This window comes from Dendropsophus ebraccatus, chromosome 9 (assembly GCF_027789765.1).
Source record: "Dendropsophus ebraccatus isolate aDenEbr1 chromosome 9, aDenEbr1.pat, whole genome shotgun sequence".
NCBI classification, from domain to species: Eukaryota; Metazoa; Chordata; class Amphibia; order Anura; family Hylidae; genus Dendropsophus; species Dendropsophus ebraccatus.
In genome coordinates this window covers 29,230,916-29,250,410 of record NC_091462.1, presented here as the reverse complement: position 1 = coordinate 29,250,410, position 19,495 = coordinate 29,230,916, and the positions used below count along the sequence as shown (strand labels likewise).

General features: G+C 42.6%; 1 protein-coding gene across 1 annotated transcript in view; it reads right to left on the bottom strand.

Moving 5' to 3' along the window:
• LRP2 (LDL receptor related protein 2) overlaps positions 1–19,495 on the bottom strand; it is a 163,359-nt gene that overhangs the window by 112,337 nt on the left and 31,527 nt on the right. The window contains exons 2-11 of the mRNA XM_069984855.1: positions 18,046–18,153; positions 15,091–15,207; positions 14,695–14,811; positions 11,290–11,400; positions 9,210–9,323; positions 7,077–7,193; positions 6,087–6,230; positions 3,263–3,382; positions 982–1,110; positions 276–445 (exon numbers count right to left, since the gene is read on the bottom strand). Of these exons, the coding sequence (XP_069840956.1) occupies positions 276–445; positions 982–1,110; positions 3,263–3,382; positions 6,087–6,230; positions 7,077–7,193; positions 9,210–9,323; positions 11,290–11,400; positions 14,695–14,811; positions 15,091–15,207; positions 18,046–18,153 (1,247 nt within the window). The remainder of the gene's footprint in view (positions 1–275; positions 446–981; positions 1,111–3,262; positions 3,383–6,086; positions 6,231–7,076; positions 7,194–9,209; positions 9,324–11,289; positions 11,401–14,694; positions 14,812–15,090; positions 15,208–18,045; positions 18,154–19,495) is intronic.

The following is a 19,495-nucleotide window of genomic DNA, read 5'->3' as shown; positions in this document are numbered from 1 at the left end:
CATACTAATCTGATGTTTTGTAAAATTTGGAACAAATCCAACTTATTCCTAATCTGTGGTTAAAGTATGCCAGGTTAGTTTTGTGCAAAGTCTGCGTCAGTAACTCTATTTCTCCATTCTCAGGTTTGGTATTAGTAAATTAGAGGTGATGTCTGATCTTGACAATCCATTTTTAAATAAAGTCAACCTGAAGAATAAGTGATCGCTAGGAGAAGCTGTTATTGGCCATACACTTCCTGGAAAATTGGAGTGGATCTTAAAGTTATTTGATTTACCTTGTCCTGTACAGTGTCCGTCCAAAAGACTCGTCGAAGCTGAAAATGGAAATCCACCCCCACAGCAATTCCGCGATTCTGTGAGCGCACTAATGTACGATAGCTATTGCCGTGAATGTCGCCTACAAGCAGATCTCGTCCGTTAGAGAAAATTATCCATGGAGGACCGGCTGAAAAGAAGCAGAACAATAATGTAGAGTAAGTGATTTGTATGACATGGTAGAAATAGGAAATGTAAAGTTAGATTTTAATGCATCCAATTTTTTTGCTTCTCTGGATCTGTCTCTGTCATTGGTTGTACAAGAATGAGGCAACTAGGGCCAAATTTATAAAAGTTTGGCAAAGTCCTCAATTTTTCACAGTACAACATAAGTACTTGGCTATATCCAGACTTCCTATACAGCGGTAAGTTGTGAAATTTAAAGTACTATACGCATCACTGCTCACTTTAGCATCTGGCTCATTTTATAGCCGTCTCTATTGGCACCAAAGCATGGTTATATGATGCAAATTACGACTATATAATACACTCATGTCTTAGCGCCAAAATGATGGCTGTCCAAATTGGTGTCTGTAAAACGGCCAAAAAACGACCTTGTGGGAACATAGCCATACACTGATTTGGATGCAGAAACAGCATGGTATCTCTGTCTAGAAGAGCATGGATTTTAGTTGTGTGAACTGGTTCTTTGGAAAAGGTACATACTGGAGGTGTTGGCTCTGCAGTGCTTGTTATGTTCCAAGATAAATCCATCGACACAGCCACAGCGATGACTGCCCATACGATCTTCACAGAGCTGGTCACAGATACCCCATACTTGGCAATCATTAAAATCTAAAGTAGATGGAACAGTGAGAAAAAATACAAAGATGATTAAGAAAACTTAAAGCGACTCTGTCAGCAGGTTTATGGTTTCTTATCTCTGGGTAGCATAAACTAGTGACAGAGAAGCTCAACAGACTGATATATCTCTTACATTGTTCTCTACAGCTGATTTGGAGATACTCTCTTGAATAACATGGACAAAAACTAGACTTCTCCATTATGTGCATGAGCTCAGGAGTCCTGAATATTCATGAGCAACAGCGTCCTCTGCCTACTGGCCCCTGATTGTCAGTTGTCTGCCTATATTGTGTACATATACTGTGTTTAGGCACACAGTTTTCGATCAACAGCTGGAGGGTGGGGGAGTTGTGCGGCATGAATCTCATTCACCTGCATATATCTGTTCAGCATTTTTTGTCACTTGTTTATGCTGCCCTCATTTAAGGAACCATAAGCCTAGTGACAGATTCCCTTTAAATTTGAAAAAACGTTAGGGACCCCACCAGTTCTTATAGATAGAAATAAATTTCATAGTATCTATCTATCTATCTATCTATCTATCTATCTATCTATCTATTTCTTTATAAGCTTGTATACAGGGAGGTTTTATAGTTACTAGGCAGCAGTACTAACCCTCCTAAACTGAGATACTTATCCCTTCTCTAAGCTTGGTCTCTATGTTGATGCCATCTGATAATAGTGTCCTGTTATAGTAGATAGCAATTCTTTATCTTGGCCGCTTTGAAGCCGGGACAGTTGTCAATATCTCCTTACCATAGAAAGTTTTTGTGTGTAGCCATCTAACAAGATCATGTTGAGGACAACGCTCAGATGAAAAAGATCATCTTCACAATGTTCTTTGGACTAAATATTTGGGCCTTCTAAATTTAACTTGTATTAAATGTAACTTGTATTACCCATCTACAGCTCCGACACTCTTCCTAACATGTTGTATTTGCTAATATGGCTTTAAGCGAATGTACCATCAGTAAATTCGCTTTAAGTTTTGCACATGGATAGGCCGGCGCGGGGAAAATGATGCAGCTGTCCTTTTTTTGATCCATGGCTCAGTTCCCACGTACGGCGGCATTCTATTCCCTGGCACCAGGTCAAGCACTGGAGGTGGACCGGCCCGCCCCCAGTGGGTGAAGACCTCCACCCCTCCTGCGGAACCTATTTCCCAACGACTGAACCAATTTATCCATGTGCAAAACTTAAAGCGAATGTAATGATGGTACATTCGCTTTAAGGCTATGTTCACACAACGTAAGTTCCGTAGTAATCACGGCCATTGTTGCAACGATCGTGATTAGTACAGAACTTACTTTGTGCTGAAGGCTGAGGGAATCCGGCCGGAGTATATACACAGTTCATACACATGTCAGTTTTCTGCGGCTGCTATTCATTGAACTGTCAGTTCACACAATGGAGCATGCGGCTCCGGCCGCACGCTCCATTGTTTGCAGCGGGGAATTCGGATGCGGGCATGTACGGATGCACCCGCATCCAAATTCAGCGGCATTAAAGATCACCCGGCCGGTACTGCAGTACCGGTTGGGATGATCTTTTCTGAGACCGGCCGTTTCGTGACCAGGCCAGGTCACAGAATGGCCGGTCTCATAGAAAGTGTGAACATAGCCTAAAGGGGTATTTCCATCACCTAAACACCTAACAAAATAGCTTTTTTTTAGTAGCTTGGCCCCAACCACTGCTCTCAGCTCTGAGAGCAGTGGCCAGGTTGTGACATCATAAGATGACTGGCATCCTCGGGGAGCGGTAAGTATGTACTTCTACTCCCTCTTTCCCGCTGAGCTTACACGTCTCCAAGCCCATGTGCCAATGCACTGAACTATGGATGCCACAGTCCGTACGTTTACCCAGAGCCACCAAGGACCTGCCATTATATGGTCCACATTGTGGTCTGGGCTCCATAGACTTTAGGTCTCTTCACAGTTGTACGGTCCATGATTTGGGTGGCTTATGGAGAGCAACTACTGCCCATGCTCTACAGAGCCAAACATTGATGTGTGTAAGGAGCCTTAGATGTACAAAACCATTCTATAATTTCTAAGGACTGACTATATAACACAGTCACAGCTAATAACATCAACTTTTAGTATGGGTAGTTATAATTTACGGTTAATGTTTGTACTGTACTGACCAATGCAGGTCCGGCTGTCATTCGCACTGATAACATATCCTGCTGGGCAATAGCAGACACCGCCAGATGGAGAGGAATGACACCGATAAGAACAACTCAGTGCGGCGCAGTGACTTATACCTAGGGTAAAGTGGTTACAATACAACATTATATTAGTAAGTCATTCATTTGGCACAGAAGGATTTACACTGATTTCTCACTTTTTATGTTGGATGAAAAAAAAATATTTGGGGAGATTTATCCTTAACCTGGACCAGACAGACAGTAATTGCATCTTGCTAGATGTAAGACACAGTGTCTGACTGGGGTATCTGGGGCCCACCAAAGGAAATGATACTAGGGGCCCACCAATGAAGACCCAGTAAGAAACAACATATCAGTCAACGTTAGTGCAGGTCCTAAAGCTGGGGCCCACCGGAGGATCCTCCGGTCCTCCAGTGGGCCAGTCCGAAACTTGTGAGACACCTTTTTTACAGTACCTCTTTGCTGGCTTTAAAGGGTTAAAGGGGTTATCCAAAATTAGAAAAACATAGCTACTTTCTTGCAAAAACAGCGCCACCCCTGTCCTGAGGCTGTGTGGTAATATAACTTAGCTCCATTCACTTCTATGATCATTGTTATTAGCTGCCCATCTCCTAGTGTAAATTGGGTGTGGGGGCAACAATCCAATTGCGCACCGATCACTAAAGACCATATTACACGGCAAGATATTAGGGGAAGGCAAGCCTGACCTGTCGTGCCTCCCGTTCCTCGCTCGATGCCTGTGCTATTACACACAGACAGGAGCAGGGATCAGTAGAAGGGGCTGCCTGATCCTTAGATCGTTCAGGCTGCCCATTAAAGTCAGCGGCAGTCTGATGCCGCCGCTCTTGTTGCATGTAGCGACACATAGCAGACTGTCATGATTTTTCACCATATTGAAAGACCATGGTCAGCCAACATTGTGCATATTGGCTGATCGTGGTCTTTTAACGCGCTATTACACAAAACGATTATTGACCGGAATGGCTGGTAATTGGCCAAGTACAGCCTCTAATCGTTTGGGGTAATAGGGCCTTTAGATTGGCACTTATTATCTGGAGCCTCCCGACCTCTCTAAAATAGGTATTTTAGGGCTTTTCTCAAACTGTTGTGGAAAAAGTATCTAAAACACATAAAAATAAAAGTGCAAACCACATATTCCCAATTTTTGTGCAATTTATTTTACAATTCTGGAGCAATTTTCTTAGTAAATCCTTGTAAAACATGCCCATTCCTCTAATCTACTACTTCATTACATCCTTCCCCCACCCCCATAAGCTCTTCTGATAATTCAGCAATCCGGCCGCTTAGTGGGAAGCTCTGCTGAAGCTATACTATGCAATAATCTCTTAATGCTTAGAGGGAAAGGATGTGATATATGTGAAGAAGAACATGCCATCACTGAGGGGAGGAATGGCTTAACTTATAATGGAGAAGCCCATTGATCCGTAGTGAATTATTAAAGATTGCGGCATCTGATCTGCTAAACCCTCATTGATCGTAAAGTATTTAGATAGGAAAGTCCCATGTAGTTAGTAATGAATAAAAACTGTACATGTAGACAACACAGAGAGTGTTAAATCGTTTGGCGTTCCGGTTTACAATTACTATTATAGGATTATTGAGATAACTGGTTTGCTTCTGTATAGTCGGTGCAGCTACAATATACCGCACTAAGTATACCGCACTAGGTAGAGTATACCGCCCTAAGGACAATCCATAGCCCGGTGATTTACCTCCAGAGCGTTAACCCAATATACAGCAGAAACGGATGGGACCATAAATAGCTAATTGTTAATTTCATTAAATTATTTAATGGACTTAAGGAAGAGAAAACTGAACTACAGCTGGAGAAACAGATTGCGTCTCCTGCTATCCCGAGCCAGCCGCTAAGCGAGGCCGGCAACTCACATCTGTTCAGATCCATACAGGAATCTTAATACAGCTCAAGGGCACCTAAGCTATGGAAGGCTTATGCGAAATGTGGTTTGTAAAATTTAGATCAGAGTATATTTACTTTTTTTTTCTTTACTTTTTAGGTTTAGGCTAGGTTTACATCTCTGTTATTGCAGCAGGACAACAACAATTATTCTAAAGCGGTACAGATCCCGTACACGCTGGACATGAAAGTTTCAGTTTCCAGCATGGTGTCCTGCATTTTAACAGATCCACACCACACATCTGACAATAGCGCATAATGTACACAGAAGTCCAGCCATTTTTCAAAATGGGCAGCCGGCAGGGGCAGGAGGGAACATAATGACTTAACTTACCTCTCCCCATGCTGCGGTGAGTGGCAGCACCAGCCCTGGGACCCCCACCGGAAAATGCCTGTTCAAGTCGTGACATATACACCCCAGTAATCCTGGAGCCAGGCGGGGGGTCCTAGAGCGGTCATCTGGGGCTGAAGAGGCACAAGGGGAGGTGAGTTTATACTCTTTGTTACTTTCCCCCGTGCCCCTGCCTTAAAGAAAAAAAAAAACAGGAAGGCCGGACTTCTCCTTTTTAATTCTCAACATCACGTTTCAGGTATAATAATGCAGAACTACTGACCCAGCATATTACTATTTAAGGCTATGTTCACATTACGCAAAATACACGGCCGTATCTTTTTTGTAAGATAACGCCCGTTGTTAGGGCAACTAAGGCCGTTAGTGTTTTTTACGTAGTGTGAACCCGGCCTAATAGTAATTATTACTAGGGCACACAGCTAATAGTTTAGTCAAATATAACAAAGAAATAATCAATGGTGGTAATGTTTCATAGACAATGGTGGTAATGTTACATAGACAATATAACTTACTGCAGTTCCTCCCAGCTGTTGTATTGGTTTCGTCCTCTCCAAATCGGCAGTGGCTTGTTCCATCACAGACTTTATCTATAGGGATGCACTGGCCAGATGACGGACAAGACCATTCTCCAGGGCCACATTCTCTCAGTCCACTTTCTAAGATACAAATCAATACATTTTTAGGTTTCCTTTGGATTTGACTGTAACTCTGAAATACCGATTCATGATAGAGATGAGCACAACTCAAGTCCAGTCATTCGGCATTGAATTACCGATGGCTGAAGACATTGGATGCAGCCCTAAGGCTGCCTGGGAAACATGGAAAGGCCATAGGCTGTATCCATGTTTTCCAGGACTATCTAGGGCTGCATCCAACTTCTTCAGCCAATGCAAATCAAAGGACAATTGATCGGACTCGAGCATGCTTGAGTGGCACTCATCTTTATTCATGACTAATACTTTGCAGTGTGACTGATTCCTTCAAAGGATTCGTGAAGAACAGCCATGGATGATGAAAGGTGGGAATACAGCATTGTTATCAATAGTTTTCAATTACGTGGTCAGATAATCCCTATAATAATAAAATAAATAAACCAAGGGGACCCAGAGGCACGCCTCTGACCATGTTAAGGTTGACTGTTTAACCAGTCTGTGCAGCAGCACTGACAGAAGCAAAGGGGTCACATAGGTTAGAGATGAGAAGAGTAAGGTAATAAAACAAGAGACTTTACTAGCAGGAGCAGTGGAGACAATATAATTAATATGATTTAGAGCAACAGCCTAAATCTCCCAATGCATAATGGAAAATCTCCGAAACCGCACCCAATCAAGGTCGATTCACACAACGGCACCTTGTCTTTGTCCCAGATTTCCATTAACTGAGATTCCGTGCCCCAATAGAGGCGTGTAGCCCATTAATAATATAATAAGATGGTGTGCCATTCACAGTCTATGTTCATTCTATGATGCCTCTGCTTTACTCTACATCAGACATAAACATACCACATCCAGATTCATCAGCATTGTCATCGCAGTCGTCATCCCCATCACAAATCCAGCTCTGGTGTATACAACGGCCACTTGGGCAAGTGAAGTAGTCTCCTTTACAGGTGGGGTACGCTAGGTAAAAAAAAAACAGCATATTGTAACAAGGTTCACTGCATAAGTTTGTAGGAAGGTCTACATTCTACATATAGACACCCTCCTATAAGATACTACAAATACCAGTGGAAACTGCCCTCAGGGAGGTTTCACATGCAGTATTTTTTTCAAAAACAGCATTTTTTTTTATCCAAAGCTAAACCGGTGGATCCAGCATGAGGGTGAAGTCCTCCAAGTTAAAAGACTTGGATCCAATGGATAGAGGATAATTGTCAGAATGTAGGGGTCCGACTAGGGACTCAAGAGGCAAGTTAGACATGTGTGCTGCAAAACAAGACTCAGGTATCCATTCTCAAGAACATGGGAGGTCCTAGCAGATGGACCCTTCATGATGTGACACTTATCCCCTACCCTGTGAGGATGAGTCTTTTAACTTGGGAACCCCCCTTTAAGAGTCTAAAAATTCAGCCTTAAAAATGTGGCTATTGAAGCAACTTTACAAGAGGTCTTGATTAAAAATATCCTATGTGTCTCCATGGTTACAGACTGCAAACAAACCCTGTGTAGTCTGAGCCTGCAGTCACTGGACTTCACTAGGAAGTGAGTGTGCACACAGAACCAACTTTCTGCCAAAAAGAGTAGACCCCCTGCTTCTACCTGCTAACGTCAGTATAAAAGTTGGGAGAAGGCTGCCTTAGAGAAAGGCAGGCATCTATATTTAAAGGGGTTTTCCGGGCCAATATTATTGATGGTCTGGACAATGGATAGCTGGTACCTCTTTGATCAAATATCTGCTACAGCCACATTGATGATATACATAGAGAACAGAGACAGAAGCAGACAGCTCCGTACATTGTGTAGTGGCCATGTTGGGTTACTGCAGCTCAGCTCCGATTAAACTAAATGGGAGCTGAGCTGTAGTACTGCAGCATGGTTACTCCACAATGAATGGAGCTCTCTGGTATATATGCAATGGCTACAGATAATAGTTACCTGTAAGATGTCAGACGTTGGCACCCCACTAAACTGATATTAGAAGTAAGTAAACCCTTTAATTATAGTAATATAACATTGCTTCCCCACATGAGTTTCCTGTGCCAGTCAGGGCCTATACTGAAGCTCTAATTCATGATCAGCATGGCCAAAACTTCCATGTCTCTTCAGAATCTTCTTAAGTCCCAGACGCTATACACTCCGTGAGTGCTGTCAGGTCTGGCTGTGCAGCAAGAGGGCTTCAGAGGAGAACAATGGCTGATGTCTGCTGAGCCCAGACACACTGCGAGTGATTTATGAGGGCCAGGGTTTGGGGGATCTGGAAAGGACACCAAGCAACGTCTCTAGATAATGAGACAGAATTTTTGTAAGGCCTGAAAGATACAAAGAGCCTGCAATGTACTGTAGACACTTACTTACAAAGCAAATATATGCTTCTATTATGGAAATGAAAGGGAATATAGAAAAAGCTCTTAAATAACTTAAAACTAGACAAGCTCTAACTCTAATCTACTGTACTCCCTGGCAAAGTTCCATTGACAGACACTGGTCCTGGCTGAAAGAAAGATGCCACCGCTCCCCCGGAGATGGAGATTAGCCAGATAGTAAGAGCCCTATTCCACCGGATGATTATCGCTCGCATAATCGTTAACGATAAACGATCCAAACGACCGCTATTTCGAAAGACCTGAAATCGTTCACCCATTTACATGGAACGATAATCGTTACTTATTATCGTTCTTGCAGTCGTCTTGTTGTCGCTATTGCGTGTGTCACTACTGCGAACAACGTTTTATTCAATGCGAACGATTTGCGAACGAGCAACGATAAAAATACGATTTCTCGTTCGGTCGTTAATCGTTAACTGCTATTCAAACAAACGATTATCGTTTAGATTCAAACGATTTAACGATAATCTGAACGATAATCGTCCCGTGGAATAGGGCCCTAACAGTTTGTGCAGACCTGCTGCATATTATATATTCTTAATGTGATTAGAGGCCTATACAGAATGGTTAGAAAAAAAGAAAAAAACATTACTGCAGTCCTTTTCATCGCTTCCATCTCCGCAGTCATCATCGTGGTCACAGATGAAATCTCGAGGGATACATTCGCCGTTCGCGCACTGAAATTGATTGGTCAAACATTGCTGTGCTGTAAGGAGAAGACAGGAAACTCACAATGGTATGATATGAAGCTCAGGAGAATGTAAGGCACAAGCAAATGGTGATGACTTGAAACCACAATAGGAGATTTAAAATCAAAGGTCAAATTTTTAAAGGGTCACCTCTAAAACAGCCCCTAAATATAGGTTATCAGTAAATAGATTAAAGGGGGACTCCGGAGGATTTTTTTTTCCAAATCAAGTGGTATCAGATAGTTATTCAGATTAGTAAATTATTTTGATTTAAAAATCTCAAGTATTCCAGTATCAGCTGCTGTATGTCCTGCAGGAAGTGGTGTATTCTTCCAGCCTGACATGAACTGTTGAGAGTAGTAGCAATCCCCATGGAAAACCTCTACTTCTCTGGACAGTTTCTGTCACGGACAGAGGTGGTAGCAGAGAGCACTGTGTCAGACTGGAAGAATACACCACTTCCTGCAGGACATACAGCAGCTGATATGTACTGGAAGACTTAGATTTTTAAATAGAAATAATTTACAAATCTACATAACTTTCTGACACCAGTTGATTTGACAAAAAAAAGTAGCCCTTTAGACAACACTGATTCGGAATCTGCAATTTATATTTGTTTGTGTATTCTTTTGCTATAGGCCACAAATGAAGGAGTCTAAATAGTCCTCTCCATTACATTCTTGAGCTAAGTAGCCCTCTTTCTGCATCAACATGCCCAGTTTGTAGAGGAAATACAAAAGAGTAGAAAGCTAAAAAATTACAGATTTGGAATCAGCCTATGTTATCCTATTTAGAAATGGCTTTATTTTACAGGTGGGTTGGAGCCCCTCAAAGTGTCACTGCAGTGTGTGTGTTTTTTGTTTGTTTTTTTTGCAGAAATTAATAGTACAGGCGATTTTAAGAAACTTTGTAATTGGGTTTATTAGGCAGATATGCCATTATCTGCATTCCTAAAGACTTTTTCCCAGTCCCCCCCCCCCCCCCTTCTCTCTCATTCACTTCTCATTATCGGGAAATCTTGACTCTTTTACATCAGTCAAGCCCTGTGTAACCTATGGAGAGGGGAGGAGGGAGATTAGTCGCCAGCAGAGAGCAGAGAACAAAGGATTACACAGAGGGAGCTGTGTGAAAGCGGTATTCAGAGGTCAGAGGGGTTACTGCTGACTTCAGAGGAGATAGCCCGGTGATGTAGCTGTAAATTAACTCTTTGTTGTCCTGTTTTGGTGCCTTATCTCCCTCCACACCCACAGAAAATCATGAAGACAGGGGGGAGAGCTTCAAACTGCTTTTTCTTGATTAAAATGCATTTTTCGGCTAATAAACCCAATAACAAAGTTTCTTAAAATCGCCTGGACTATTGATTTCTGCCAGAAAAAAAATTCCAACGACAGTGACACTTTAAAGAACATTTATTGACCTATATAATGCTGATCCCCCACCTAGACTAGTTGCCTGGTTCTTCTTCAGCATTCCTAACATGAAATCTGAGCAGAGCTATAGGGAGAACTTAATTAAAGGAAAAGCGTATTCACTAATGTCCTTCATTTCTGGATCACCTTCTATAACATTGTCCAATGGTGCAAAAACCACGACGATCGGAAGATCAATGGATTCATTTATAGCAGACTGATCAAAGCAAATACCTGACCAGCTTGTGTCAATTGATCCATTTTTATAAAAAAAAAATCGTGGGTTTCACAAGTTCTGTTTTCAACTCAATAAGCCTAAAAACTATCTGCTTATTAGATAGATAGAGGATAGATGTAATACACGTAACCTGTGCAGCTGCAGAGGGGCCCAGTGCCACCTAAGAAGGGATGTCATAGTATTTCCTACTCCTTAGTAGACTGAGTGAAAGGACTGTGCTTCCCATATGCCAGAAGCAATGGTTGAATGTAGGGGCATAACTACAGGAGGGGCAGAGGTTGCAGTTGTATTCAGGCCAATAAATGATATGTGATATAATACAATCCTATCACTTACTGCAGTTGGCCTCATCTGAAGCGTCCCGGCAGTTGACAATCCCATCACATCTCTGACTTGTATTGAAGCAGGCTCCGCTGGCACAGGAAAGTTGACTGCACACAGGATATTCTGCAAGTGTAATGTGATAAGTGATTCCACTGAGTACAATTCCATAGGCAACACCCCATTAGTTTTCTTCCTGTATATGCACTATTCAACATAATGTCAAAGACGTTATCTATACTGCGAAGCCTAAAGCGTAAAATTTGTATCAATGCTGTCAGGGCATGATGGGAGTTGCCGTTTTGGAACAGTTCACATACTGTAAGACCACCCTTTTTTAACCCAAAAAATATTTGGGGGAAATTTGCCGTTTAAAAAATCGTTAAAAGCCGAAAGACTATGAAAAATCTAATGTTAAAAAAATGGCATTAAATTAATTTAATTAAATAGCATGTCCTTTATTGTAAGGCCATTAAGGGGTAAAAAATAAAATAAAATCAGTCATAAAAATAGGGAGGGGGGTAATTTGCATAAAACTGTGTTTAACAAAAACAGGTTGTTTTTTTTACAGCTGTAAAAATCAGTAGTTCTGCATGTGGCAGCCTCTATAGAGAGAACAGTGATTGTAAGTACCATTGACTCAGCAAAGTCTGCTGGACACAGCACCAATGACCTCCCTTAGTGTACTGTATATTCTAATACATATGAATAAAAGTACATAAGGGCTTGTACATTATTTGCAGTGCTGTCAGAGCAGGCTATCCCTGCAGTTCTGTACATGAACATTGGTGGCAGCAGAGAGTCCTCTTACTGCAGCCACTTATTAGTATATTAGATGTAAATTTAAAAAAAAATCATACATTTATTTTAATGACATTTTGTTACAAAGGAATATAACTATATTAAAGGAATGTATATTATTAAATATATATATATATATATATATATATATATATATATATATATATTATTGTTGTTGTTTTTTACTTTTTATTATTATTATTATTATTATTTGGAATTTAATATTTTTATGAAAACTTTTGAACCCTCTATGGAAGCTTGGCGATATATTTTACATTTCTCCTCCGAGCCGTCATTGTAACCGGTGAAATGTAAGGAATGTTATCATCGCACTGAGCCTCCAATGGTCATTTCCCATAAGACAGCAGCACACTGTTTGATGAATAAGACACTTCATCTACTCTAATTAAATGGGTTATGGCTACAACATTGCTCAGATGTTTATCTTCATCTGCTTGGGTAGTTTTTCCTTCCCACTAATCCCATTAGCCCACAAAGTGGACTGTGCTTTAAAAAACCCTTGTCCCATTTTATGACAAGTCCAGGAGCCGAGTTACTTAATATTGGGGAATTTTTCAGTTGACTGGCCTCCTAAATAATGTACCATAGTGAGAAGCGAACCTGAGTTCTTATCTCCTGTGCAACTTGGATCTGTTTGCTGAACTATCCAAGACAGGATCACGAGGCCAAGAATAGTGTGTACTACTCCCTGGGGATCTCTTTACTTTAAAGCACCAGTAGGACCTTGGGGTTTAAAAAAAAAAAAAAAAATCTCCTTGACTTACTTGGGGACAGTTTCCTCTACTTAATTGAAAGTCTTTGAAGTTAATCCAACAGAAACAGGATTTTTTTTTTTCTCTCCTGTTTTCTACAGCGTGATTTAGATGGAGAATAGTGGAAGTGCTGAATCCAGTAACAGGAGTCTGTGCACAATACTCAGCATGAACCTGATACATATGTTTCTTCACATGGTCGCTGTGGTAGAGGTTTGTATATGTACAAGGTTTAATAAAAGGAGGAGAACAAACATTTTCTTGCCAGTTGACAAGGTTTAACAAGGTGAAATGCATGAATACAGTGTCGCGGGTAATTTTCAAAAATTTTGAGATGCCAAAAGTTTGGATTGGTCAGGGTATGGGTGCTCAGACCCAAGTCAATTGGTGGAATGAAGCAGGAGAAGCGTTTGGCTAGGTGTTTCTTCTCCTTGGCTAGCTGCTTACTTCAGCAGACAGATTTACAGTCTAGGGGGACAGATTAGTCTGGTGTGCGTTTGGCTTCACAGGGAGTATACGGTTAGACTGCATATGGAGTCAAAGTAAACCTTGAAAGTGGTCTATATTGGTTTAACATTAGATTAAGGGTAGTGAGTGAGTGTGTCAGGACTACGGGTCTAGACGACATGAGACAGGTGATGCCCTGACACCAGCCCTCCTGTCCCTGCCTAATTGCCTCGACTGCCCTAAGCAGCAGCGGACAACTGGTCAACGGTCCCAAGCCTGAATAGGTGTGACACAGAACATGGACAAGACAGACAAAACACAAATTAACACGGACGAAGGTCCGGGTCAGCAACTAGCAGTCTGCGAAGCACAAAAACGTAATCCAACAGCTAGTCAAAAGTCAAAGCCAGAAAGTGAAAGATACCAGTAATACAATCAGAAACAAATGCTAGTCACTTAGGGTAGGAGGCTCTATCACAGGCAAAGAACACAGATAGGCCAGGATACTTATGGAGCCTGTAGTCCGAGCCCCAGTCGTGATTGGGGCTGAGACTCCAGTTCCAGGTACAAGCTGACAGCTGACTGGCGGTGCTGGCCGGCAGTCAGTTAATTATAATGTAGAGCACCTTTGCTGACTGGATGGTGGCGACGAAGCCTCGACTGTGGCTACATCTAAAGGAAGCGCTGCTGCGCCCCTAGCAACCGTCCGCCTGGAACAGCGTCAGCGCACTCCCTGCACCTGGTCAGGCCAGTTGCCAAGGATCCCTCCAGAGTTGTCAGGGCGGGGGGCGGCCGGATGCTTCAGCCACTGACAGACTGAAGGCTGGAGTGGTTGAATTCGGAGTTCATGGTGAGCAGATGAGTAGTGAAAGTCTTGTTGATCAACTACATTGCCGTGATAGACCTTTCTGGGTGTCTAGTAGAGATGGTCGAACAGTGGAAAATCCTAGGTTCTACAGAACTCAAACCTTGTCTAACCTTCGTCTAACCATGTGATTCCCGATGCCTTCTCGGTCCATGGGGAAGGAGGAGACAGCCTGGGTACCACCTGGAATTCCAGGATACAGCCTATTGCCTAGGCTGAATCCCGGAATTCCAGGCGGTACCTGGCCTGTCTCTTCCTTCCCCACGGACCGGGAAGGCATCGGGAATCAAATGCAGAAGGTTCGAGTTCTATAGAACCTAAGATTTTCTGCAGTTCGATCATCTCTAGTGTCTAGCAAGGTACCACCAAGGAAGGGGGGGGAGGGGTGCATAAAGTATTCTCACCTATAATGGATTAGTGGTTTATACTAGAGCCCCATAGCCCTAGAGCTGGTGGTAATCAGGCAGCACAAAAGAGGGGAACGCATTTCAATTATTGTCAAGATAAATAATACATTGCTAAAATAAGACTCACGGCAGTTGCGTTCATCGGATCCATCTGTACAGTCCTTCATACGGTCACATTTATAAGCACCCGGGATACACTGACCATTAGAGCACGTGAACTGTTGAGAGGAGCAAGTTCTCCCGGCTGAAAAGAAATGAAAGCCATTAATGGCGCACTGTTCTATAATAAGTGTTTATCAGCCCGGACGTCAAGACTCTGAACGATTCTATCCAATGAAAGTGAGAAAATCACCATGTCAGTAAACAAGTAACGTATGAAAAATTCAGCTGATTATGTCACATGAATTAGGTCATCTGTACTTAGGATACATAGGAGCGAGGGAAAGGTGTTGGGCCTATATGGGATATTATGATAGAAAAACAAGAAAAAAACAAACCAAAAGACACAGTAAGAGAAACTTACGACAATGCTGTTCATCAGAGCCATCATTACAGTCCTCTTCATCATCACAAAGCCAGGATCGGGCAATGCATTCACCATCCGCACATCGGAACTGATTTGTATCACATGACCGAGAAGCTGGTATCATAGGAAAAGATTGTTATTAGTGATCAGGTCACCCAAGAAATATTTGCACCCCCCAATATTTCTTCACCAAGTAAAGTGACATGCAACGGAAATCGGCTTCGCTGTCCTTACACTCGCATGTAGGTCTATAGATACAACCTCCATACATTGCCATGATGTGACTGACGCCAGCCTGTTACAACCTCGACCAAATCAGATTATACCCATACCAAGTAATTTTTTCTATAAGGAAATAGTCAACTGAATGTGATTTTAAATGAAATGACCTATTTTTTTTAGATTTTTTTTTTTTTTCTCATTTTCTAATTTACTATCTAAATTTAGAAATAATCCTCACTCTGGCAAGTCTAAAAATAAGCTGAGACTTCTTGTTCTGTAAAGAAAACTTCTTAGCAGTCTCCTCCTTACCATCATAAGATAAGATGGGGTCAAGCCATTCATGAGTCATGAGTCATGGTCGAAGCTCTCCTCCTCTGCCTCCCTGTATAATGGCCTCTGCACAGGTCACATGTGTTCGTGTTATTGAGGATGCTGTAAAGCATCTCTCTGAATGCTGTTACTAGAACACAGCGGAATCTTAATAGATAAATACTCAGTACACTCCTGGCAAGGAGAGCCGTAACAGCTGATCATAGTACTCTAGAAAGCAATGGGGGTCACAGTGGTCAGATTCCCACTGATCTAAATATCCGATTGCAACAAGATAATGAACGTGCACCCACTGTGGAACCAAACTGGCTTGCCTTTGGGCCAGGGGTGGCCTCTAAGTACCCTCCAGGACTTCTGCTGTTAGAGGGTACCAAGTTGCTCTGTGGGTAGAGGCTGCCCCTGAAGAACAGAGGACACCAGTGCATGGTACCAGGAGCGTGTAGTCACCAGTGTGGGTCCACCACAGGTGAGCTGATACAGTACACAGGGGTTAGACGGAAGAGACTCGATTCCAGACAAGATTGTTGTGGCAGGCAGCACAGGTTCTGGGTAAGCAATCCGAGTCAGGTACAGGAAAATCGGCATGGTACTCAGATATCAGGTAGAAATGGAGCCAGGAGAGGGGGGCACAGGTCATGCACAAACAACAGGATCACATTCAGAACACCTACAACATGGACACTACAGAACCACAATAACGATTAGGGAACATGGAGCTGGTGGAGCTGTCTCATTTAGATGCAGCCAAGAAGGATAGGTTGGGGAAGAATTACAGATGCACACACTGACTCTTTAAACCCTCTAAGAGCAAGGAAGAGCCCTAGAGGACAAACCAGTTAATGCAGAGGCAGGAGCAGCATGGTGATGGCCAAGGGAGCAAAGACGGCACCACCCAGGAGCCAGTGACTCTATGTAACAGAATATCAATGGAGCAGCCCATTACACGATTAGACTTATGTTTCGCATAGGTAATAAATGTTTTAGACTGGATTTTTTTTTATATTTCCTAATTTCTGTAAATTGTTTGTAATCAGATTTCCTTAAAGGGGAACTATCAGCAGGTTAGACAAATCTAACCTGCAGATATGTCCATATTGCAAGGGAGACACCGAGAAGGAACATATGTCTCTTACCTTCCTCCGCTGCGCATTCCGGTGCAGTTAGTCATGTTCCCCGCGACGGGTGAGACCATTAGGAGCACTGCGGGGGTGGGGTGAGGGGTAGGGGCACTGCCTGCCCCCACAGCGCTGATTTGCCCCCGGCCTCCCGGACACCGGGGGTGGGCCCGATCGCCGATATGGGAGCGGGCAGTGCTCCTAATGGTCTCACTGGAACGGGACTAACTGCACCAAAATGGAGCCGAGTAGGAAAGCAAGATGCATACCTTCATCCTCAGTGTCCCGGGCACTGTAGGGGGTTATCAGCAGGTTAGATTTGTCTAGCATGCTGATAGTTCCACTTTAATGCAAGACAATTCGCGGCTCGACACATCATACCGGTGCCAGTTAGGCACATTTTCCAGGCCTGGCTGTCATGGGAAGTCAATAAAGTTTTAGTCTTTGCTGCACTACTGTACCCAGCCACTTTGGTAAGCCTATTATACAGCTTTCTGTAGCGTTCAAGACACGCAGCCGTGTGTTCTTAGAGCACGCTTTTTTTTTTCTCCAAACAGCAGAATTCTCTAAATAACCACATTAAAAAAAACAAGTCCATGTTTTGTCCCATGGTAATGATATGGCTTTGTATCGCACCGAAACAGCCAAGTGTGAACCTGGCCTAACACAGTCAGCTGTTTGTTCATTCCAAGAATCTGTTCATTATAAAGTACTAAGCAAACTGCACAAGCATCCCTTTGAAGGTATTAGAAATCAGCTCCGACATCCAGGTTCTCTGACCTTGCTCCATTATATATTTCCACTTTCCGGGGTTTCTTTTCACCTTACATAAGCATGTACAAAGTACCGGTAATTCTATTATAAATGCAACTTTTCTTACAATCCCCTTTGAAATCAAAGGTAAAAAATAAGCCCTTGAGTTTCGTCCTTCCCTGTCAAGTTGTAAAAAAAATCTATTTGAATCATTAAAGGGGTTGGTTACTTAGTAGTAAAATTGTTCAGTATTAAGTAAGTGTACTCACTGTATATACTGACAGCAGCTCCCTGTGTACCTCATAGAGCTAATATCAGACTCCCCTCCTCCAGGCTGGGCTGCCCTGCTCTGTGGTGAGTCTGTCCATAAGATGGCCGACATGGAGGAGCATGTGACCATGCCCCGCTCTCCAATGTCCACCACTAAGCCTGTATATATCTATGGTATACACTGAATGTGCTACTACACAGAGGTCTGAAAAAGTAGGGGCATATATAGCAATAAACTTTCCCCAGAACGTTTTACACTTACGACAGCCAAATTCATCCGAGTTATCAGGACAATCTGCTGATCCGTCACATCTCCAGCCTAAGGGAATACAGCGGCCGCTGGAACAGCGAAAGTCACTGGACGTACATCCTGGAAGACAGAAGCATCAAATGGTCAACTTCAGTAATATCTTCTGATGACCTGAATATGTACGATCATTCCCTAAGTCCCCTTCAGTTCCATCTGATGTAGCCATGTCTGGCTGGAGAGAAGATTATTGTAGAGTCCTTAGTATTACAGAACCGAAGTCCAGGAATAATGGGGGAGATTTATTAAACATGGTGTAAAGTGAAACTGGCTGAGTTGCCCCTAGCAACCAATCAGATTCCACCTTTCATTTTTCAAAGAGTCTGTGGGGAATGAAAGTTGGAATCTGATTGGTTGCTAGGGGCAACTGAGCCAGTTTTACTTTACACCATGTCTGATATTTTCTCCCCCAATGTGTCTACCCTGCAATTGCTTCTTATAGTCCAGTCTCCTTCCTAGTTCACATCTGAAAATTAAACTTCAGGTTAGGGAAAGTTTTCCTTGCTGAAACCACGCTTAAAATTCCACCCAAAAAATTGGTGCAGAGCAGTTTTCCATTTAGTTCAACGGGATATCCGCTCTGCTGTTCACACAGTGAAATTTCTGTATGGAATATTCCGCCACGGATATGCTTTCCGCCCAAAGAATTGACATGTCAATTCTTTGGGTGCATTCCGCTAGAGGAATCCTATAGAAGTCAATGGGGCTTGTATTCTGCTTGAATTCCGATTGAATTGCACTCCACTTCCGCTGAATAGGCGGAGAATTTCAAGCAGAAATCTTTCCTCTTTGTTCACACTGAGAAACAAGTCATAGAATAGGTCACAGAATGGCCGGTGTCAGTGAAGATGACCCCTGGCCAGTACATAATCTGTCAGTTTTTTGTACAGCCACTAGGGATCCCGGACGAAGTATATACTATGTGTATACACTCCGGCTGGGATTCCCTCAGACTGCAGTGCACATAAGTTGTGTATTAATCATGGCCGTTGTTGCCGTGATTAATACACAACTTGCGTTGTGTGAACATGGCCCTAGGGTGAAACCACACAAACAGGCTCCATTGTGGTCGTCCACATGCTGCTATTAACCTACATTTTTTTACACAGAAAAAAACAGCTGAAACCACAAGGAAATGAACAGCACCGCAACCAGATCCTGTGGTTACATCCTAAGAGCAGGTTATCTTATTGAGTTAGCACTGTCACCTTAGGAAATACTTAATTTAACATGTCAAATAGACATGCCAAACGTTTTGAACAGTTGGTTTTCACCACTAGATACATCACTGTGAGTAATTTCAAGCTGTTTTATGTCTGGGTCCATTACTCTGACCTAAGCCCCTTTTACACAGGCCATTTTTTTCAGATAACCGGGCCGTATAAAAGTGACAGCGATCCACCGA